General features: G+C 54.6%; 1 protein-coding gene across 3 annotated transcripts in view; it reads right to left on the reverse strand.

Annotated features, from left to right (window-relative positions):
- Positions 1-8,801: 8,801 nt before the first annotated feature.
- Positions 8,802-22,712, reverse strand: part of ADGRB1 (adhesion G protein-coupled receptor B1) — a 71,896-nt gene continuing 57,985 nt past the window's right edge. The window contains exons 24-32 of one of the 3 annotated variants that reach the window (XM_084751229.1): positions 21,897-21,982; positions 20,352-20,450; positions 16,961-17,132; positions 15,245-15,340; positions 13,806-13,860; positions 10,918-11,621; positions 10,190-10,225; positions 9,914-10,021; positions 8,802-9,574 (exon numbers count right to left, since the gene is read on the reverse strand). In XM_084751229.1, coding sequence (XP_084607355.1) covers positions 9,377-9,574; positions 9,914-10,021; positions 10,190-10,225; positions 10,918-11,621; positions 13,806-13,860; positions 15,245-15,340; positions 16,961-17,132; positions 20,352-20,450; positions 21,897-21,982 — 1,554 coding nt within the window. In that variant the 3' untranslated portion in view covers positions 8,802-9,376. The remainder of the gene's footprint in view (positions 9,575-9,913; positions 10,022-10,189; positions 10,226-10,917; positions 11,622-13,805; positions 13,861-15,244; positions 15,341-16,960; positions 17,133-20,351; positions 20,451-21,896; positions 21,983-22,712) is intronic. The other 2 variants (XM_084751231.1, XM_084751230.1) reach the window with 2 other exon arrangements.

Raw genomic sequence — 22,712 nt, forward strand, 5'->3', positions numbered from 1 at the left:
GAGAAGCTAGAGAACAGGCCACCAAACTCACCACACTCTCTTTGTGCCTTTCTCTAAGCCTGCAACGGTCACAACAATTGCAAAGAAGCCTTTAAACAGGAGTCACACACACCAACTAAGTCGAGCAGTTCCTTACAGGCTTGGGCAGGGTTATGGGGGCACAAGTAAAGCCTGGGGCTTCCCAGAGGTTAATGGTAGAATATGCCAATGGGTGGATGAAGTGACTCAGTCTTTAACTGCAGGGAGGCCAACTGAAGGAGGGAGGGAGGGAGGGATGAGGGACAGAAATCAGTAACAACCCAATAGCTACCTACTGCAGGGTTGAAAGCTTACCTCCCATGAGGCCAGCCTCAGACCTCAGCCAGCGCACCCAGATGAAGCCCACACATAGGCAGCACCTCACACTGCCCTACAGAAATAAGACAATAGTGCCCCACTTGCAGGGTTATCACATCAGAGTCCCTGGGTGAGTCCAGGGACCCAGAGCAAGTTTCTGAGATTTTTTTTGTGCTGTTGGTAGAGGTGTGTGTGCCTCCTTGACACATCTTGGGTCTTCTGGCCAGTAGGATGCAGAGGAACTAACAAGATGGAAGAGAAAGAGCCCCTGGGCTCCCCACACTAGGACAAGATGAGAGTGCATCTGAAAGACGTATACAAGTTCCACTTAGTACATAAAATCAAGATTGGGGGGGGGGGACTTCGTAAAGCTACCACAAAAAGACAGGCAGATCCAGACAGCTGAGATAAAGGAGAAAAACCAAAAGATGTAAGTCCAGCAAGTGTAGGAAGAGATTTTTGTAGCCAGTGTAACTGAATTCTAAGAGAGGACTACCCTGGAAACACCATCAAAGGGCAGAGGGTCTCCAATGCTAGCTTCAGACAGGGTAGCCTTAAAAGTCAGAAGCAACAACCCTGTCGGGAGAGATGGCTGCTTCAGAGTGTGACCCAGAACCTCGGCTCCAGAAACACACAGCTGTCCTCAACTTGCATTCCTCAAAACATACAAAGAGGCAGTTGACAAGGACTGCAGGGAATTTTCCACTGCGACAGTGGGAATTTTCCACACGTCTTTTGCAGCCACTGAACGGATGAGCAGATACAAAATACCGAAAGGTTATGAGAGAAAAAAAACAGCAGGAAGGAGTGTCCTGGCTGACTAGTCACTTCCGCAACCAGAGGAGCAGAGGCTGTGTCCTCAGTGGCCCCGTACCTTTCAATTGTACCCCACGCCTTGCACCTGGACGAAGTGTCAGACTCCCCCACAGGCTGAGGACCCCATCCCCCAAGATACTCAGATGTAGAGTGTCCTCTGGGGCTTCTGAGCACCCGGCTCCCATGCGCCATTGCAGGCTCCCAGACCCTTCTTAGGCACAATACTTAGGGGACTCCATGGTCAGGCACTTGGCAGCTTCCTGAATTCAATCCTTTGGGGCTTTTGTGGGGTTGTCAGTATGTAGGCATGGTTAATAAATCACCAACCAGAGCAGAGGGAAGATCTCAAGGACACAGGAAGATGGGCCGTGGGCCAAGAAGAGAGGCCTCAGGAGAAGCCAGCCCCACCCACACCTTGATCTTGAACTTCAGCCTCCAGAACTCTGAGAAACGCACACATCTCAAATAATTGCTTGGCCACTGGTGGCCAATTTAACCTTCACCTTTAGTCCTTCCCTGCCCCACCCCCAATCTCACTCCCCCCCCCCACCCCCCCCACCCCCGACTTCCTGGCTGTTTGAGGAGACGGGCAGTCTCCACCCCATAGCCCTACCCCGGGCTTCCCTGTAAGCAACCCCTTCCTCAGGCTGTGGAAGAGCCCCCCAGGTAACAGCCTTTTCATTAGCTTATCAAAGACACTCATCACCCTGAGACTCAGCAAGTCTCGGGAGCCAAGTGCGCGCGCGTCAAAAAAGCAAAGGCAGGAACCGGATTTTATAAGATCACGGAAGTGTAGATTTAAGCCACAAAACTGAGCATCTTGACTTAATGAACATGTGAGTGACTCTGCTCTGGGTTGAGAAAGATGTGTGTTGAATATTTATGAGAGTGGCCACATCTTATGTAAGAGAGCATTTGTCATACAGACTACATTCTACCAGCATGGTAGTTAAATTAGAAATCACAAATGGGGGTGTACGCCTCTGATCCTAGCACTTGAAAGGGGCGGGCGGGGGGGGGGGGGAGAGACAGGATGATTGAGAGTTCCCGCCTAGCCCCGGATACCTAAGAAGAAAGACCCTGTCAGAGAAAAAAAAAATCATAAATTGAAAGATTTGTTTTTCAAAATACTACAGTTCAGAATTCTTAAAGCATGTATAAAATAACTTGTCTATCCCAGGAAGTATTCTTGATAAAATTAGAGAAATAATTACAACTGGATGATAAAAATAATGCGTACGGGAACCTGTAGGATGGAACTCAAGTGACATGCTGAGACAAACTGGGTGCCCTAAAATGCTTCTATTAGATGCTAAGAAAGGCTGGCAACTACTGTGGGTGGAATCCGAGTGGAGCTGGTGGTTGGTATTCATTGCTGCACTCAGGCAAAGAAGCAATTAGCAAAGGGGCCCAGAGGGGCACACAGCTGCGTCCTGAGCAAGGTGACCCAGAGAAAGCACAGTTCCCATGCTGGGGATGACAAGAGGGACCCGATATGTCAGCAGTTCTGAGACTAACGAGAGGTTATTAAGTGCACTGCAAGGCAATGTGGCTGAGGTAGATTCCTCCTGAAAAAAAAAAATCAAATAAACTAAAAGTCACTTTTAAAAAGCCCCAACGCAAGCTATAATTAACCACTGAGAAATATTTAGTTAAGGGGGGGGGTGTGGAAGAGTGTGGGGTGGGGACAGCCATGGGTGAAGGGTCCGGTGGGGGACTCTAGGATGAGTAGTCAGGCAGAGGTCTGAACCCAACAGAAGCAGGAAGTGGGGCAGCCGGCCGAGTGCTGGGACGTGTGCGGCTTTGGGAGGAAGATTAAGTTCTACCTGGCCCTGGGTTGAGCCACCCTGACTCAGACACACTGGGTGCTGGAAGCTGTTTAAAATATTTGCCCTCACCATCCTCCTTGGTTCAGCACAAGGCGACAGACATGCGAAGACTTGTTCCTCATTGACCCCTTCTTGACAGTCTCCACTGGGAGCCGCTATTAGGATGCACCTGTGTGTCCTCTACTCTAGGGTCCCTCTCAGCCGCCATACAGTCCAAAGCTTCCATTTGAACACATCTTTCTGTGTGCATGATTCAAGGTCCAGGAGAAGCAGCCTGATATGAGGTATATGACGAGTTTAAATAGAGCAGGGGTGAAGCAGAGCTGGGGCCAGGCCATGCCAGGACACCGAGAGGGAGGTCTTACCAAAGTCTGGGGCTACTTGCTTGTTGCAGATACAGGCAGACTGAGGGAAAATCCTGATGTATGAAGAGTCATGTCCCTTTGGTTGAGTCACTTCACCTTTATTCACTCCAGACCATGTCCTTCCTCCCTTTCTCCCATTCTGGTCTTTGTCCCTTGTGGGGACAAAGTCTGTCCTAGCAGGGGAGCCTTTTTAGAGAATCCTTGACCCTTAGCAGAGCCTGGGGTGGGGTGGGGGGGTACATGCAGGTGCTAGCCAGTGAGAAATGTCCCCAGCTCTGTGTTCACTGTGAACTCAGAAGGCACAGCCACAGAAGCCACTCAGCACTCGGAAGTCCTGGCTTGCAGCTCCATACTCCTGTCAGGAACTCCAGGGAGAGAGAATGGGAGGATGTTAATGGAGATGCTGCCTCTAGCCTCCCCCATCCTTGAGTGAGGTACATATGGTGTTCTCAGGAAGCCATAAGGAGCCCAGCAACACCTCCTCTGCTTGGGGACAGCTGTGTGTCACTGTCCCGCCCCATGTCAGCCTCCTTATACCCATCTGGTCCCATTTCCCAGAGAGGCCATGGTAGTGGTGAGGGGTAGCCCCTGGACCTCCATGGTATTTACATAAGCCCACACAATGTCCACTGAGATTGGGAAGGGGTGATTGTCCTATAAGATTCCATCCCTCTAAGTTCATGACCCCAGCTAGCAGCTTCTAAGGTCCCCAAATTAACCTTAGAAGTCCCAGGACCCAAGAGCAGAGTGCTTTAATGAATTTCCCAGTAAGCTTTAGGCACCCTGAATGAGCTAGCCTCCCAGGTCCCTGAGTCACATGGGCTCTGGGGAGACTCTGAGGTGCAGGGAGGGAAGGTTCTGGAATCCACGTCAGTGGTGATGAGCTTGGATGCTGTCTTCCGCTTCGCCTAGGCCTTATTTGGAGGTGCTTCCGCTGCGTGGGGGTGCTGGCTGGCACATTCGCTAGCTAGTCAGAGTTCCTCCTGCCTGGTTATTTTTAGGGCCTGACAAAGGGGTGCCTGAAGCTTCTCAACTACTCAAGAAGATCTGAGTTTAAAATCAGGGGCCCTAGGAGTCCCCAGGAACTCATGGCCCCAGTAGGGAACCTTGGACCCAGAGGGGGCATGTGAGGCATGGTGAAGAGTGGACTTGACCTTCTTTCCCTGGTCAGCCCCAGGTCACCAGTGAGGCCACACTTTTCTTTCTTTCTTTCTTTCTTTCTTTCTTTCTTTCTTTCTTTTTTTTTTTTTTATGGTTTTTCGGACAGGGTTTCTCTGTGTAGCCTTGGCTGTCTTGGACTTGCATTGTAGACCAGGCTGGCCTCAAACTCACAGGGATCCACCTGCCTCTGCCTCCTGAGTGCAAGTGAGGCCACTCTTAACAAAGTTGCTCTACACAAACCCAGCTCAAACCCTTCATGGGCAGGTGCTCTGAAGCCAACTCTGTGATGCCTCTAGAGTCCTGACTTCCTCCTCAGGAGGCCAGTTCCTTAGGACCAAGGCACTAGCAAGCATCTGAGGGCAGAACAAACCAGGATCACAGGATTTACCATCTAAGGGGGCTACCTGGCCCCCTCTGCCCACGCAGAAAGCCAAGGGGTGGTTGAGCCTGGGTGGGAGTGGCAGCTCCTGGTTCTTTGGGCGATTTATTGGCCACCTCATAACCTCCTGGCCATTCAGGAAGCCAGGAGGAGCTGGCATCTCCTCAGCCCTCACCCTCCAACACAGCTCCCAAGGCCATCACAGGGAGATGACCACAGGCTAAAGAAGGGAAATTCTAGCTGGGTGTGGTGGCCCACACCTTTAATCCAAGCACTCAGGAGGCAGAGGCAGGTGAATCGCTGTGAGTTCGAGGTCAGCCTGGTCTACGGAGTGAGTCCCAGACTGCTAGGGTGACACAGAGAAACCCTGTCTTGAAAACAAAACAAAACAAAACAAGGAAATTCTATCTAACAGAAGATTCTGGAACAAGTCCTAGAGCCAATATGATCTTGTCCCTTTATTCTCCTCCAGGGCCTGCCCTTGGGAAGCAGGGCCTGGGGAGGAGAATGGGGCAAGGGGGGAAATTAAGGATAGACTTTTCAGGGCAGTGGGATCCTTCATATGCTGGAGCACAAGGCCAACTGGTTAGATGTGAAGGACTTGCTCATAGTAAGTCTTTTTTGCTGAGTTGGGGCCGGAAAGTGGCAGAGAGGTCACAGTAGAACTTTGCCACAGGGTCTCCATCCTGCCTAGAGGCAAAGCATTATGGGAAGGGCTGGAGCACCTCTAAGGCAGCTTCCGGTGGCGGCGCTCACATTAATCACAGGTGGGGAGTGAGCAGACTGACCAGGTGAGGAGGGCCATCCTCCAGATGGCAGGGGTGTGGATGTTGATAAGAGCTCAGTACTTGCTGGCGGCTGCTCCTGTTGGCTGCAGTCACAGTTGACGCAGCAACCTACTGTTCTCAAGGGTCCTCCTTTCTTCACATTGCCCAGTCCATAGGAGCCAGGAACCAGTGAACTGTAAGACCCAGGTTATAATCCCATCAGCACCATTACCATCCACAGGGAGCACTGTAGCTCCCATCTTCGGCACTACCAGGGCCAATGCCAGGCACAACCATGGTCACCACCAGCAACACTACCGCTCTTAGCTCACTAGCCTCATTACCCCTATGGCCGTGACTATCTGTGGATGTTTCACTATTGCTGTTATTAACCTTATTATCATTTCACCGTCACCATCATCATCACCACCACCACCATCATCATCATCACCACCACCACCACCACCACCATCATCATCACCACCACCACCACCACCATCATCATCATCACCACCACCACCACCACCATCATTATCATCACCACCACCACCACCATCATCATCATCATCACCATCACCACCACCATCATCATCATCATCACCACCACCACTACCACCACCATCATCATCATCATCATCATCATCACCTCCATCACTATCATCACAATTATCACCAGCCTCCCCACCACCATTTCTCCCACTGTCTCCATTAATATCACCGCCATCCTCACCATTACAACTACCACTAACATCATTGCCACTACGCTCGCGATGCCACCACTATTATTGTCAACCTTACATCACCATCCTACCTTACTTTCACCATCATCAGCGCCGTCATCGCTCTATCACAGTTACCACCACCACCACCCTCATTACCAGTAAAATCTCCACTTCTGTGTCTGCAGACAAGACTTTCACCACTAGCAGTGTTCCAGTCATGATGGCGACCACCATCACTCCAAGGTCCCACATCTAAGGATGGCAAGTGGAGGGTGATAGAGAGTTGCTAAAAAGGGTGGCCTGGGTAGCGAGGAGCTAAGGACAGCAAAGTCATGCAAGGAGGGCCCAGGAAGACCTCTCTAGAGGGCTAACCATTTGGGGCTCCCAAGGAGAGGAGTGACTTGTGGTGGTAGCAGCAGCTAAGGATGGTGTTGGTGCCCTCAGGAAAGACAGCCGTTGAGGGGGGAGGGGGAAACATCCAGGAACAGGTCCCAGGAAAGCAGAGTTCCATGTGACACCCTTCCTGGCCTGTGGGATACCAGCAGCAACTTCTAATCACCCCAAGCCTGGGTCTTCACTATAGGTGGGATCATGGCCTTGCTTGCCAGGTGTTAGGAGCACAGCACTCCAAAAAGCTGAAGAAGAGCAAAGGGACCTGAAAGAGGTCCATGGCAAGGCCTCTGTCCCCACAAGGGTTCTGGGCCAAGGCGACACTCAGTAAGTACAGCATTCCCTTTGGAATGTAACAGGGAGCCTCCTGGAGTGGGGCTCTCTGGAACAAGCCCAAGGGGCCCATGAAGTAGAGCACACACCAGCCAGCTTCCTATGCCAGATGTAGATCACAATTGCTGTTATGAGTCACTCTAGGAGGAGGTGGTGGAACCCTGGGCAGCCATGAGTCCTAGGCATCTTTTAGCACAAATGTCCCTCTGGAGGGAGGGCCTGCAGGGGAGGAGAGCGCTGCCTCTGGATACGCAGTGCATCTTGTCAGAAAATTTGTTTCCAACAGTCTGAGTCTCTCCCTTCATATGGAGGGAGTGAGTGGCTGGGTGCTCCTTGTTGCTTTGCGTTTTGTTGTGGGTTGTGCTGGATAGGCAGGGACAGGGAGGTTAGGGGGCTGGCTCAGGGTGCTCAGTCACCCCATGAGAACAATGGTTAAGTCTGAGCAGAGTCCTGCCCTCCAGACCCAGACCTGGCCCACATGCCTGTGCTGCCTGCATAGGCAGAGTGCTGGGACCTCAGGGCTTCCTGCACCCATAGGCCATCCCGGCCTCTTTTATTCTATAATATCCAGGGGTGAGGAGGAGATCATGGCCACTCAACTCACAGGAAGCTCTCCAGTCCTGGAACGTAGGGCCTCTGTGCAGTGTGTTGTGAGAGTGATATCCAAGTATCCTGCAGGGGGCGCTGTGATAAGGCTCAGAAGCCCTTCCTTAGCAGAAGATAAGCACTGGAGCACACAGTTCACATTAACCGTGATTTGGTCAAGGCTGGATTATATTTGGCCAAATCCCACCAAAACATTGGTGATTTTTTTTCTCCTTTGTTGTTGTTTGTGGCCTGTAGCGGGGGTCTTTGCTGGGTTCTATATGACTTTCCCTGGGCATCTGTGGACACGTCAACTCCTCACTATTTACCCATTCATGTTTGTGCACCCAAGGGGTGTGCATGGCCATCACAATTACCCGAGCTCACTGCGGTCACTCTACCAACAAGCACTATCCCTATCTTGTCTCTGCCTGCCAAAAAGGATGCTTGGGAAGTGGGAGTGTGTCAAAGACATACCACAGTGAAAGAATGAAGGGAGAAGACTCAGGTGAGGGTCTAAAAGGGACCCATCCCAGGTGCTACTCCTCTTCCAGCTCCTAGCACTTTCTTTGGCGTGCTAGGGGCTCCACATGCCCCTCAGGGCCAACGGCCTGCATCTGGGTTCCAGCTCACATTGTGATCTGAAGGGTCTGTCAGTGGAGGTCCAGGTTTGTGCAGTCCCAGGATTCCAGGGGAAAGGAGACCTCCTGGCTTCCCAGCCAGACTCCTTGAATGGCCTAGGCTGCCCCCTGCTGGAAACTTTGGGAAATGTAAGAATGCTGAAGTACTGGGCTGCTAATCAAAGCAGTGGGGCAGGCATATCCAAGATGAGCGCAGGGAGGATGCAGGGGGGAGGGCAACACTGGAGTCCAGCTACACCCCATATTTTGTTTTCTTTTCTTTCACCACTTCAAGTTGTTAAAAAAAATTGCTACCTGTTAAATCTGCCCTTCCCAGGAGGCCAGGGAGTCTAGTGTTCCTGAGGTGGAAAATGGACCTACGTCCACCCTCATAGGATCATGTAGAGAGCAGACACTCTGGGCAGGACAGGACTGGAGCTGCCCACCTACCACTGAAGTAGGGCCAGGCTGCTACAGAGAAAAAATAAGAGTACAAAGTTGGGTTTTTAATTCTTTTTATTGAAGAAAAGAAAAGGAGAGAAAAAATAGATTCCCCACCCCGCTTCTTTCCAGAGTGGTCTCAGTCCTGCCCCTGGGGGTCTGGGCCAGGACCATGCTCTCTGCCTGGGTCTGGGAGGGGCCCAGGGTCCTGGAAGGGAGTGGGGGGTCTGGCTGCTTCCCAAGGGGTAGGGGTGTCTAAAAATCGGAGCCAGGCTGGTGGGCCACAGGCAGTCCTCTGCAGTGGTGGCTGAGGTGGGCATCCTGGGGACGCTGGCCACACCAGGCCTGTCCGTGTCCACAGCTGCCCGCTTGCCTGCCCGGGCTTGCCCAAGGAGGGCAGAGTCTGAGGCACCATCCGGCCTCTGGAGCCCTGTACCCGCGGGCCATGCCACCTCCTGTCCTGTGTCTGGCTCTGGTCCCAGCACCGCGGGCCTTCTGCCTGGCCGCCTCTGAGCGCCGAGGCCGGGGCTGGACCCGGCCATCACCTCGAGCGCATCTGTGCCCATCCTGTGACGGAACGGGCAGAGCAGCATCCCACCTCCTGGCCCGGTGCGGGGCCACGGCCCGCCCGCTCAGACCTCGGTCTGGAGGTCAATGATGTCCTGGCCAACCAGTGGGATGGTGGCGCCCGCCTTCTCCCACTCCACACTCCGCAGCTCCAGTGGAGAAGGGGGCAGTGGCTCCAGCTCCTTCTTCACCCAGGCGGGTGTCCCGTGGGGCTTGCGGAGGCTCTCCCAGGCCCTCTTGTTGGGAGTCTGCTGCTTCTCTGGCTACTCAAGGCCAGCGGTGTAGGCAGGGCAGAGGCGAATGGGAGTGGTGCAGGGGAGGAGGGAGAAGAGAGAGAACGGTTCTTAGGCAGGGATTCCCAGAGAGAGCAGCAATCCATGCATCCCACAGCCCGGGGCCTGTGATGGGGTCAGCGCTGTGAGGGAGGGCAGTATGGAGCCTGCCAGGCAGAGCCAGGCTCAGGATCCTCCTGTCCTGCCCTCTGCATGTCTGAGATGGGGCAGACAGCACAGGGAATGGCCAAACAAAGAATCCAGTGAGTGGGCGTGTGAAGAGAGTGGGCAGAAGCCCATGGTGGCCGGAGCAGAGCCCACCCTCCTGACCTTGCTGTCTGCGCCTGGCACCTCCTTCTCCTTCTCAGCCGCATGCTGCAGCTTCCGGTTCAGGTCCTGGAACATGTCCTGGTGTCGCTTCCGCGTGTGCATGATCTTCTGTAGGTTGGGGGCCACGAGTCCTGAGCCAGGATGGGCATCCACAGCCACCCCTTTGTCCCACCTGCTGTTGGCCCTGCCCCAGGCTTGAGCCCCTCCCCAGCTTCTACATACTGAAACGGCCCTAGCACCCAGCCTGTCTGTCCAGAGAGAGGCACCCGCACTTACCTCAAAGTCCAGTTCTGCATACCGTGATTTCCGCCGCTGCAGGAGAAAGGTGTTATGTGCACAGGCAATGTGTTCCCTAAAACTGCCCAGACTACAAGTCCAAGCCCTCTGGCCTGACAATTGGGGAGATACCAATCTGCCTTTAGGGGACACACAGAGGTCCTGTTCCCTAGGGACATGGCCCACCTCTGGGTTTGGAGGCTCTGCTGAGGCCAGAGGGAAGCCCCTGACAATGATGAAACGTGGATGGGGTCTCAGAGGCCTTACCAAGGCTATCCTAAGTTCTCTATGAGCAGTGAGGCCTCCCCTCTCTCCTCTAGGCCTCTTTGGCCCTGCCTTCCCTGTGTCCAGCTCAGCCAGGCCATACAAGTCAAGGTGATCTGGTCTTGTAACCCTATGCTTGGACAGTAAACTCAGGGTGCCAGCTGCACAGAAGAGGTTGAAGGCTAGATGGTGGCACATCCAGGGCAGGGCAAGGGGTTCCTAACGGTCTCATCCTGTCCTCAGTCCCATGTCCTAAAGGCTAAACAAGGCATAGGTGAGTACAAAAAGTAGGGTGACAACAGACTATTGGTCTGCTCTATCAACCATGAGATGGGCTGGACTGAATAAAGATCCTGTCCCCGGGCCAGTCCTAACCACTTCTGACATGCCCAGAGCCTACAGGGCAGGGAAGTGCCAGCCCTTGGCACCCATCTTTGCCTCTGCAGACTCCGAATTACCCTCACCTCCAGTGAGCTCACTGACAAGGTGGCCACGTTCTCGTTCTTGGTCCCAACACCTGAACTGGGTCCTGGGTGGGCCGCCGCAGGCTCCCCTGTGTCCCCCAGGCTGGGAGGTGCAGGCTCCAGGGTGGGTGGTGGGGGTAGGGGCTGCTGGGGTGGAGGGGGTGGTGGAGGCGGAGGTGGGGGAGGCTGGACAGGGGGAACCTCAGGGGGTGCACCACCTGGGGGCTCACGGGCAGGTGGGCTGCGGGTGGGGAAGCCGGCGTCAGGCGCCATGCTAAGGTGGATGAGGCGGGTTTGGGGCATCTGGTCAATGTTGATGCTGTATTTGGGTTCCTCCTTGGGTTTGGGCCGGAGTGTGGCCGTGGCCGTGGGGAGGATCACGTAGCTCGTGTCCAGAGCCTTCTCCTGGGCCCGGCTCAGCTCTGAGTCCAGTTTCTTGAAGATGTCCCCATCGCCGATAAAAGAGGACTTGGGGGCCTTGTCCTTTTTGAGGGTGAGTGAGTGGTTGGGGAAGTCAGGCAGCGGCCCACCAGGGTAGCGGGGCGAGCCGTGCAGGTGCAGCTTGGACACGTTAGCCGGCAGACTGTTGAAGGTGGTGGGTGGGCCCTTGGCCAGTTTCAGCTTCTCCTCTTCCGGCAGTGATGGCCGCTTGAAGGTGCCTGTGATGGTGGCCGTGCGGCAGGCTGCAATGTCTTTGTTCAGTACTAATGGGGGGGGGGGGCATCGGAAAAAGACAGCAGATAGGAAGAGGGGGGTCAGAGTGGTGAGGGTGGTGTGCAGCAGCAGGGCCTCAGCTTAGGCAACACTGCTGCCACCCTGGCCTCTGCCCGTACCAGCCACTCCAGACCCACTTGGATAGCCAAAGTTCCTTTGCCTTTTCTAATGAGGCTGGCCTACGGGGCATCTCTGTCTGCCTTCCAAGACAACTAAAGATTGCCACTCACGTGGCCTACCATGGCAAGTCAGAAAGGCAAGTGAGGGTGCCCTCTGCTGGAAGCACAGGACAAGGTACCTCCAGGTGCAAAAAATAGTCTCTTCTAAGGAGCGCTCCCCCCACAACCCACCAGTATTTCTGGCCCACACAAGCCCTTGCAGGAGGGTGTGCTTGGCCTATGCACATCAGCCCCAAGGACCATGAGACCTAGCACGTGAGCCCAACACCTTTGAAGAACGCCCCTGTCTTGACTGCCCCTGAGCCCTGATAAAGTCCCTTTTCCTGAAGTTTCCCCTCTGCCACCTCTCTGAGGTTAACCATCTCAGGCTGTCCAGCATCTGGATCACCATACATCTCACTTGCCCATCAACCCCACTGGCCAGGAGAGTACTAGACTAGCACTGACTCAAGGCCACAGTCATCCACACTGCTCCTCCTGGGTGCTCTCTCCAGGTGCATCCCCTCCTTAGGAAGCCTGGGCCAGGTCTGCATACTGCCAGTTCTGGTCACACCTAGCCCACCCAGCCTTGGGGACCACCAGCAACTCTTATCATTTTACCAACAGTGGTCACCCACAACATTATAGCTTCCCAGGCCAAAGGTCTCTCACCCTCCCAGCTCACCTCCGATGACAACCTTCGGCTCTTCCATACTATCACCCAGTATGGTGGTTTGAATAAGAGTGACCCACATAGGCTCACAGATTTGAATTCTTAGTCTTCAGGGAGTGATATTATTTGAAAATGACTAGGGGGTGTGGTCTTGGAGGAAGCACATCACTAGGGATGGGCTTTGAGGTTTCATAAGTCCATCCCAGGCCCAAAGTCTCTTTGCCTATGGACCATAAGGTAGCAGTAGCAGTGCCTGCTTGCATGCCGCAAAGCTCCCCACCGTGATGATGAACTAAGACAGAAACTAAGCAAGCTCCCAACTAATGCTTTCTTTTCTAAGAGCTGCCTTGGCCCTAGTGTCTCTTCACAGCAACAATACAGTAACTAAGACACTTGGCATTGTCTTCCAGCCATCCACCAACACCCCAGCAGTGGACTAGCCACCTTTCTTATCAATTTGTATGCCCCTCTCCAAGGGTCAATATCATCTCAAGGACCTCCTTGGCCTGCTCACATTCCAACCCTTCCGAGAAGGGACTCTGCTCCACCGTGGACATCATCCACAGACACCTACGGTGTGGCCACCAGCCACAGTCAGCCCACAGCACCAAGTGCTCTATGAAGTACAGCTGGGCACAGGGTCATCTCTTGGGTAGGCTGTGGCACTGGATCCTTGAAGACCAAGGAAGGATCTTGCTGCCCCATCCCAAAGTCACCTCATCTAGGAATCCCACTCAGGAAGCAGTTGACATTCTCCACTTGGGAACCGGATGGAGCAAAGCCAGATGTCCCCTCCACAGCCAGAGATGGTCTGCCATGGCCCTAGTCCTTGGCTCACATGGAACACAGGGGAGGCACTGAGTCCCCTCTTGACTTTGCTTCCAGGAAGCTCAGCATTAGCTGAGCACCACAGCAGCAGTTCCTGACCCCTTGTTTTCTTCCTGCCCACACAGGGGTCCCCCAGTTCTCAAAGTGCAACTTGCCCCTCCCCTACCCCAGGTTAACAATGAAGGAACGAAGACAACACAGAAGGTGGGTGCTTGAGGGAGGGCAGGCAGGAGGCTGGTGACAGTGAGTGTCCACGCAGAGGCAAGAGCAGGGTGAGTCTCACACAGAACTGGCCCATCTGCTCTGCCCTATGAGGGGAGAGAGGAGAGACAGACAGGTGAAGGGGTACCAAAAGATGGTCCTAGCCCAGCATGGGCTCCACAACAGGCCCTTGAGGAGGAGGGGGCCCAGGCTGGGCCATGAGGTGGCAGGTGTGGGATGGGGACAGGTAAGGCACACGGATGCTGGGAGTAAAGAAAGAAGCAGATAGGCCGACTGGCCACCATGGCTCTCACCTGTCAGGCGCTCACCTGATCTACAGGCCAGATCCACATCCTTCTCAAAGTCGGTCTGCAAGACAGAGACCGAGGGCAAGATGAAGGCAGGGCTAGGAGCAGGTGGGGCTGCAAGCTGCAGGCTGGTAGGACGGGGGCCACCAAAGCCACACCCACACCTCAGAAGTCACAGATATGCTGATATTGTCACCAAGAACCCCAGCCCACATTATTAGTCCATGGGCCACATGGTGTGGCCATGCATCTTTACGCTTGTTTGTGCAAGCATGGGTGTGTCTGTCAGCATTCACATGCATGTGTGAGCTCTGTCTCTGTGTGTTTGTGGTGCTTCTGCCTTTGTGAATGCAGAGGAGCATACTGTGTGAGCATGAACATATATGTTGAGAGGAGCATTGTATGGCTCACTCATGAGTCAGTTTACATGTATGCATTTACATGAAGAAGCATATGCACATCTCCATGCATGTGTTTGTGTCTGTCTGTGTGGGCGTGCGGCCAACCATGCGTGCTCTCCCTCCAAGGCGTCACGGAGCAGCCGGCCTTTGACCCTCTGGCCATGCTCCCCCAAAGCCATGCAGCCACCAGGGCTTCCAGAGCCTCTGCCATTCCATCCAAGACAGACAGCAGGGGACAGACACAGACCTGGGCCAGCACCAGCCTCCCCTAGAGCAGAGACATGGTCCCCCCTGCATCTCTGAGGACAGCAGCTGGGGAGGCCAGAGTGGTGACCCAGGACCACCTTAGGAGCTTGGGTCTGCAAGACCCATCCAGAGGCCACAGGGCTCCAGGGGAATCAGCCTGGCCTTTAATCTCAAACTGCAGGTCTTTCCCTGAAATGCAGGAGCCAAGATGCTGGGAAGGTGGCCATCTTCCCCTGAGGTCAGAGGTCGGGCCAGGAGAAACATCAAGAGGAGGGAAAACGGTGTCCCCAGATGACAAAGTACCTGTCCAGCTGACACTTGTTCCCTCTAGATGGTGGTACTGAGGCCTAGAGGGTTGGCCCTGTGTAGACACCACCCGGAGATGCTCCCCAGTGCCTCACCCCTAGGGGTGCTGAACACTTGGGACAACATATGGGTGATGCCAGAGGGGCCGGAGACTGGCCAACAGAGCCAGAGCTCTGCTGTGAGGCTACTGTGCCTAGGTCCCATAGTTGAAGCAGTCTGCATGAGTTAACTCACAGTTGGCTTGTGCACAGTCTGGAAGGGCCAGCTTGAAGGAAGGCAAGAACGCAAACCAGCCCCCACCCAACTCACCAACAGCCTGTCCCAGCTCAAAACCCTCGATCAAGGAGTTCAACTTGGCCTCAGTTTCTCCAACTACAAACCGAGGTCAGAATTCCATCTACTAGGGTTCTAGGGCACAGCAGAACTCTGGGAACAGGGAAGACCTAGAGGTCCCTCGTGGGACAGCTTATATCTCCAGGCAGTCAGTCCTACCATGAGCTGAGCGTGGCCATTCTGGAAGGAGCCCCCCGAGTCCCCGTTGCCCTCCTCTTGGCGGTCTACTACACGGCACTTCACAGCATCCTGGACCTGAAGGAGGGAAAGCACGTCAGCAGGGAGCCACGGCCCTACACAGCACCTCGGCAAGAAGCCTCCTGGTAGCACAGTAGCACTCCTCATGCTAGGAGGAGAAAGGATGTGAGGTGAGGACGTCCAGAGTTCCTGATGCCGAGAAGGAGCTGCAGACCCTGCTGGCTGGAGGCCACTGTTAAGAACGTTAGCTTGAAGCAGTCACCTGGCTGCAGCCTGCACCCCCAAAAACCTATCCTGACTGCAGGTGATGAGTCTGATCCTCACGGCAGGCTGTATGGGCAAGGCTAAGGCCGGCATAAATCTTGGCAAGTAGAACCAGGAGAAAGTGGCCGATCACCCAGGATAATCATCACGAGGAAGGTTACGAATCAAACATTATCCTAAAGCCCAGCCTCTGAAGACAGCAGTGAAGTGCTGGGCCTGCTTCCAGAGCCACACACAAGGGCTGCAGCTGACTTCGCATGCTCACTCTGCTCAAGTGTGGGCCCTTTCGCTGTTGGTCCATCTCAACTTCCTGACCTCAAGGCTTTGTGCAGGTTCTACTCCTAGGGCCAGATCTTAGTGGGATGTTCTGCTATTCTGCGGACATCCATCCTGCTACCTTCCTGGAGCTGCCTACTTTGAGGCAGCTGGTCCTGCAGACCCCTCCTTCCGGCTGATCTTGCAGTCTTTCTTCCTATCTTACATGCTGGGCAGGGGAAAGCCTCATTCTCCCTGGCCGAGCTCTGAAATTGCTGTTCTGGAGTTAGGAATGCTCAAGGGAGGAACAGAGAGCAAGAGTGTGACTTCAGAGTACTTCAGTAGCCTTAGAGGCCGGACTTCACCTGCCTGAGGGATGAAATCGTGGTACCTGGGGGAGGGGCTTTCAAGGAGTGTTGGTGCGGTGCTTAGGTGGCCAGGGCAAGAGGGCTCAGAGTCTCTTCTCTCCCTGTGAGCTGCCAGTGGTGCTTGGTGGCTTCCCACAGTAGCTTCCCAGAGCTAAGCGGCACAAGACTAGCACAGGGAGGCGGACAGGGGTCGGGGGGTATCTTTGTGGGAACATTTTTGCAACTTCAGGCAGCCCTCTTTCTGTGCTCCTCCAGCAGCATCTGGATGCCTCACTTCCCTGCTGGCCTGGTCTCTTCTGTCACCTGAGGTTCCCTACCCTGATTCTGTGGCTACAATGGATTATGTCTTCATCAAACCTGCTGCCTTTCAAGTCCCTGGGCAGCATTCTAGGAGGTTCTGAAGACAATGGAGGCAGCAGGCTCTAGGCCCTAGCCATGTCCTGGCTCCATCTGGGGCAGAAGTTGATCTACTGAGGTAAAATACACTTCTATCCACAAGGCAGCCTCTCTGGTTAGTCTCATTACTGCCCCCTGCTGGTGGCCATCAGGACATAGTTAGATAGGAACCTCACGGTCTCATCTTCCAAAAGGTTCAGAAAATACTTGAAGCATCTAGCGCTGGCTCTCCGACTCTGCCCTGTCAGTTGCAGACATCCCATAGCTGATAAGATAGGTATCTTGGGAAATAAGCTATCTTTTAAAAGGGGGCCATTCCTAACAACCCTTGCTACATGCTGGGCACAAGTCCACCTTGAGGGACACAGGTGGACCCTAGGCCCAGGACGCCCACCTCTCTGCGCAGGATGCAGTGCACCATCACGATGACGAAGCCCTCCAGTGAGTCAAAGACAGCAAAGAGGATCTGGAAGAGGGCGGAGCGGCGGTCGGTGACGGCAAGCACGGCAGACATCCAGGTCAACGCCAGCAGCGGCAGCACCACGCAGGAGCTCCACAGGGAGGCCCTGGGGATGGAGGGCATCAGGGCGGCCCCATGGGCACGCCAGCTCTCCTGAGGACACCCCTTTCCCCCATCCCCATGCCTGAGGGCTTGGAAGGGACCCAGCAAAATAGAAGAGCTCTTTGGGAGAAAATTTGGGCCCTGTCCAGGAGGTAACAGAAGGGAGACAGACAGGAAGGGCAGCGGGACAGGAGAGATGCACGGAGCAAGGCAGCCCCTGACTCCATCTTCCAGGCCCTGAGCCCTGGGCCCAGAGATCCAGGGCCCCAACTGCAATACAAGATGGCTGTGAGGGACAGGAGTCAGGCAAGATACTGAGAGAAGGAGAGAGAGAAACTGTGAGGGAGAGACAGGACAGACAGTGGACAGTTGGACAAGGCCAGAGGGTCAAAGGAGAGACCAAGACAGACAGAACAGACACGAAGGGTGTTCTTCCTCTTCCGAGGCTGCAGGTACCCTCCCAAGGCACAGCGCCGTCCTGTGGCCGCGACCTGAGCCACCCCTGCCTTCGGCCCTCAGTCTCTTCTTGGAACAACTGGCTGGCACAGGGAGTCTAGCAGCCCAACGTCGGTACCTGGCCTGCACGCCTGCCTCCAAGCTTGTCTCTATGCTAAGGTGCCGACATGGTGCTGCCTTAGGCTGGAGGATATGTGAGTGCTTAAGAATTGTACCTTGACACCAACCTCAACACTGCTGTGGTTCCCAGGAGCCACTGTGGCCTGTCTGTAGCCCTTGTCATTGCCAGGAGACAGGGTCACTTGTCCCTTCTCCCTTCTCCCTTGGGTGGGTGAGTGGGGTCATCCTGCTGCCCCTCCCAAAGATGGGAGAAGGGGACTCAGGGCTGATGGGAGAGGCTAGAGGATCTGAGGGACCAGTTAGGCAGAGGATCCCCCAAACTCCCACCAAACCGAAGAGTACAGCCCTGGCAAGGGTCCTATGTGGGGTCTGGCCTTGCAAGGACACAGCCATCCTCAACACCTCCCTGGCCTCTGAGGCCATGTAGCTGGCTACTGTAGCCCTCTTCCAGGCCTACCTTTGTGCCTTCTGTAGCCATGCTATGCTGACCCCAGGGATCTTCTCGCCTCCAGCCACAGCTATCACCACTTGGTGAGCATAGCCTTCTGTAGCCAGGACACTCAGGACTGGCTCTCTTAGCCCTTCCCCTTCGGCTCACCTTCCCCACCTCAGGCCCAAGCCAGGAATGAACTTTGATGACCCGCCCTTCCCTCACTGCCCTGAAATATGGGCTCCTAAACTGTACCTCATATAGGCCCCCACTTCCAGTCAGCTATACAATCCATCAACCCCTCCTTAGATGGGGACCCATGTGAGGCACAAAGCCCCAGGTCCTGGGTCCCTGCTGACCCCACCGTGACTTCTGGACCAAGGATGGAGTAGAGCACCACCCCCCCCAACCCCCCCCCCCACAGCGCCAGCTACTCGGCCTCCCTCTGCTGTGGCTTAGCCAGCAGTACCCCCACCCCACCTCCCGCTGTGAGCTCATCTGTCCCTGAAGCTAGAACAGGACAATGGCAGGCTGGCCCGCTAGTAAATTACTTCCTGTCACTGACAGAACATTCTTGGGGCTCTAGATTTGTTCCTACCACCACAGCTCTGGGCCCAGTGACATCTCCCCTCTACTTCAAAGCAGACATTCTTTGAGCCAGGACTCCTGCCTCTCAGGTCACCCACGTCTGGCGTAAGAACAGAGCTCCCATCAGCAGAAACCCCTTGGCTTCCGACAAGGGCAGCTCTGCCATTTCTCTATCTCCTCCAGGCCACCAGTTTCCAAATCACTTCTCCAGGAGCCCTGATGAAGAAGAGCCGCAAGCTCCCCAGGGACTCAGATACCCCGGGCAGGAGAAGAGCTCCGGTGAGGCCTGGGTGTTACGACCTCTAGCAGCTGCCTGACCTTTGGATCCCTGACCCTCAGTTGGTTGGCTAAGGCTGGATCTCAGTTCTGCATTCTACCCAGAAAGACTGCTGATCCAAAAGCTGGCATTGGGGCTCCCAGCAGTGTGGGCCAGCATGGGAACAGGCTAGCCTACGTGGTTGGGTCCTAAGCCATGCATATCTCCTCACCCTCTCAGTCAGTCTAATATCTGTCTGAGGCACCAAGAGTCCTGGGTTCCAATGTCTGCTCAAGAGGGTTAGAGTGTGTGTGTGTGTGTGTGTGTGTGTGTGTGTGTGTGTGTGTGTGTGTGCATGTGTTATTGTTATTGCTATGACCTGAAGGAGGCAGGGGCCTGGACAAGATGACCTTTTGGGTTGGACTTCCTATGTTGAACTCCACTCACCCAAAACACAGCTATGTTGTCACAGCCAAGTCAGGGGATCAACACCCCTTGGGCTTAGTACCCTGTTCCCATGGTTGTATCTTCCTGAGTACCCACACAGACACACAGCACATATACCCGCAGAGTATAACACATCTCAGTTATATATGCATCTATACACATTTGCCCACACCCAGTTACATTCTTACAGCTACATGTTTATAGGTACATCACACACACACACACACACACACACACACACACACACACACCCTGCTCACCATCCATTTGTTTACAAGTTCACACTTGCATACTTTTTCCTTATGTCTGCACATACCAATCATTCTTACTGTTATGTGCAGCAAGCACACTGTCCATATACCCAGCCACTCTCACATACAGAACCTCATGCACACCTGCATACTGTAAGCATACCCACTCCCACACATAGGCACCACCCCTATGCACACTGGCACATATCTACTGGATACATATCCAACCACTCTTACACATGAGCAATGTGAACAGGCTCATACTCTCCTAAACACTCATAAATACACACTCACATGGATCCAGCCGCTACCCACTTGTCTTGTGGAGGTGGGGGCTGAGGGCCAGGCTATGGGACAGCATTGTTGAGGGGACTTGGAGAGCATCAGGAAGCAGTGCAAGTGTACCCCAACTGTCCCTGGACTCAGTCCCATTCTACTTAGCTGACCCACTCCTTGCCTCCCAAGTGTCTTATGTGCTGCATAGCAAGCATGTCTTGAACCGGGAAAGACAAGCCTGCAGGCAGAGGGTGGGTGAGAGGGCAGAGCTGCCTTGGAAACCCAGAGGGGACTGCAGAAGTGAAAGAAATGAAAGAAAAACATAAAAACAAATAAATGTGAGTCAGGAGAGAGCAGAGCCCATGCAGGGCTGCTCCAAGGTGGTGACAAGGCACTAACATGGCGTTACTGGTAGCGTCGGAGGTGGCTTCGGCCGCAGAGAGGACTCCGCACTCAGCACACGTGAGGGCACGCCCGTGGGGGGGCGAGGGCAGCTGACTGCAAGTGAAATCAAAGGCTGAAACAAAAGCAAACAGGTTCCCTCGAAACCGCGAGGCAAGGAGCAGAGACGGCAGCCTGAGGCTCTCAGACATCTAAGGGACCCAAGCCTAGGGCAGGGAGTAAGATGGGCAGGGCCATAGCTGCCGGCATCTGCTGGCTGACAGCCCACCTCAGTTTCCATGTGTGAGAACAGCGAGATCTGCAGAGGCTATCCTTCCTCCTCCCCACATAGGCACACTAGATATTGTCACATGGGCTGACCTCAGAAGGAGATCAGAAATAGACAGGCTGCGCTGCATGGGAGCCCTGCCCATGCGTGTCCGAGGATGTGTGAGGGTGCTATGCAATGCACACAGAGAGGGCAGGTGCCTCCCCTTGTAGGCACTGGCCCAGGCCACCCATACCTAGGGTCTGATTCTAGCTCCCCCAGATTTCTCCATTTCCTAAACACTCTGTTTGCTTTGATATGAGGGGATACAGACATGGAAGCTTGCCCTGTGGCTATCCTAAGAGCAAATCAAGCAGGTCAGTGTTAGAGAGTCCAGGGAGACCTCCACACCTACAATGCCAGCCATAGTTAAACCCACATGTGGGGTGGGGCTTGGACTCTGATGTTGGCCCACTGTTCTGGAGCGGACAGCTAAGAACTCAGGCCCTCCGCCACAAAGGTACTCTCAGCACAGTGACAGAGCACCCTAGCCCACTCAAGAGTTCTAACAGGGCCAGAGCCCACCAGGCACCCAGGGAAGTCACTGGGCAGAGAAGGAGGAACCAGAAAAAGAGAGACAGTGAGAGACAGAGAAAGACACCAAGCAAGACAGGCACAGGGGGGAGGGGCAGGGGCAGAACCCCCACAAAGACACCAGCACACCAGCTGCAGGATTGTAGAAGGCTGGACAGGGAGGACTCTGGGCAGGGCAAGGCTACCACCCCAGTTTCCTGTGACACCCCCCTCCTGCATGTCCCTGAGGCTAAGGCGACAGTGACCCCCATGTCATCCCTCACTCCTAGGACAAGCCACAAAGTAGGTGCCTGAGCAGTGTGGGAGGAACCTTGTTCCATCTGTCCCTAGCTGTCCCCCAGTGATGAAGGCACCAGATAGGCCTCTTGTGGAATTCAGGGAACAGGGAAGAGGCGCTCCCAGCCTTGGGCCTGGGGTGCCCTCCCACCATCCTGAGCCCAGCAGGGGGGACTCTCTTTGAGAAATGAACACTACTGTTTCTGAAGATTCTGCAGGGTCCCACCTTGTTACAGGTCAGAAAGAGAAACTGAGGCACAGAGCAAGGCAGAGCGAGGGGTAAAAAAGCCTTTGTACTCTCTGCCCCAGTTTCCTAACCTGCTTTAGGACACCTGAGTTTTCAGATTGGATTTGGGACTTAATAGTGGGTGGGCTCTGGGTCTTTCCAGCCAAGAAGGGCAAGGTGCCAGGGCCACAGGGCCTACCCTGCCCGCTCCTTCAGCTTCTTGTCCGTGATGCCGTCCTTGGACACGAGCTTGTTGAACACCAGGATCCCGATCACCATGTTCACCTGCCGGGCAGAGGCAGGAGTGGGCCAGAGCCCATGGGTGCCCAGATCAGCAGCGGCCATGCCCAGAATGTCCACAGTCCTCCAATTCAGACCCTAGTGCTGGCCAGGCGGATCCATCCAGAGTCCTGTCCTCAACGTGCCCCATACCACCAGCACCCCTCCCCTGGCCCCTGATTATGGTGAGCCCAGGGCCAATGATGGCTTCACCAACTGACACTAGGGTACCCCTTGTTCCTGATCTCCTCCAACCCCTCAACCCCACTAGCAATTTCCATTGGGTACCTCCTGGGGGCTTCTTAGGGCCTCAGGCACATCTTCCAAGTGACTAACCAATTTACTACCCAAGATAAGAATCATTCCTAAACCCGCTGCCAGAGCCTCCGTGCCCTGGGGACCCTGGCGCCTCGCCTCTCTTTGGTTATCTCTGCCAGGGTGTGGGGCAAGAAGCAAGGTCTTGCTCAGATCTCACTTCTCACCCTCACTTTGAGAGAATTCCTGAGGGTCTCTAAGCAATTCTTTTTTTTGTAGAAAGTCTGCCAGACCCCCAAGGCCTTGGCCTGGCCCTAAGGGGCAAAGGTCAAGGTGGAGAGATGCTCTGGACTCTTGTGCCAGGGACCAGGCCCAGAGGCCCAGGGGTTGACAGTTTCCCTGGCTCTGCATAGGCAGGATTCCACACACAGGGCTCTGCTTCCTGGTATAGCCCTGCCTCATAGCTCGCTGACCACACAGC

This window comes from Acomys minous (genome assembly GCF_964271855.1).
Source record: "Acomys minous genome assembly, chromosome: 12".
Classification (NCBI taxonomy): Eukaryota; Metazoa; Chordata; class Mammalia; order Rodentia; family Muridae; genus Acomys; species Acomys minous.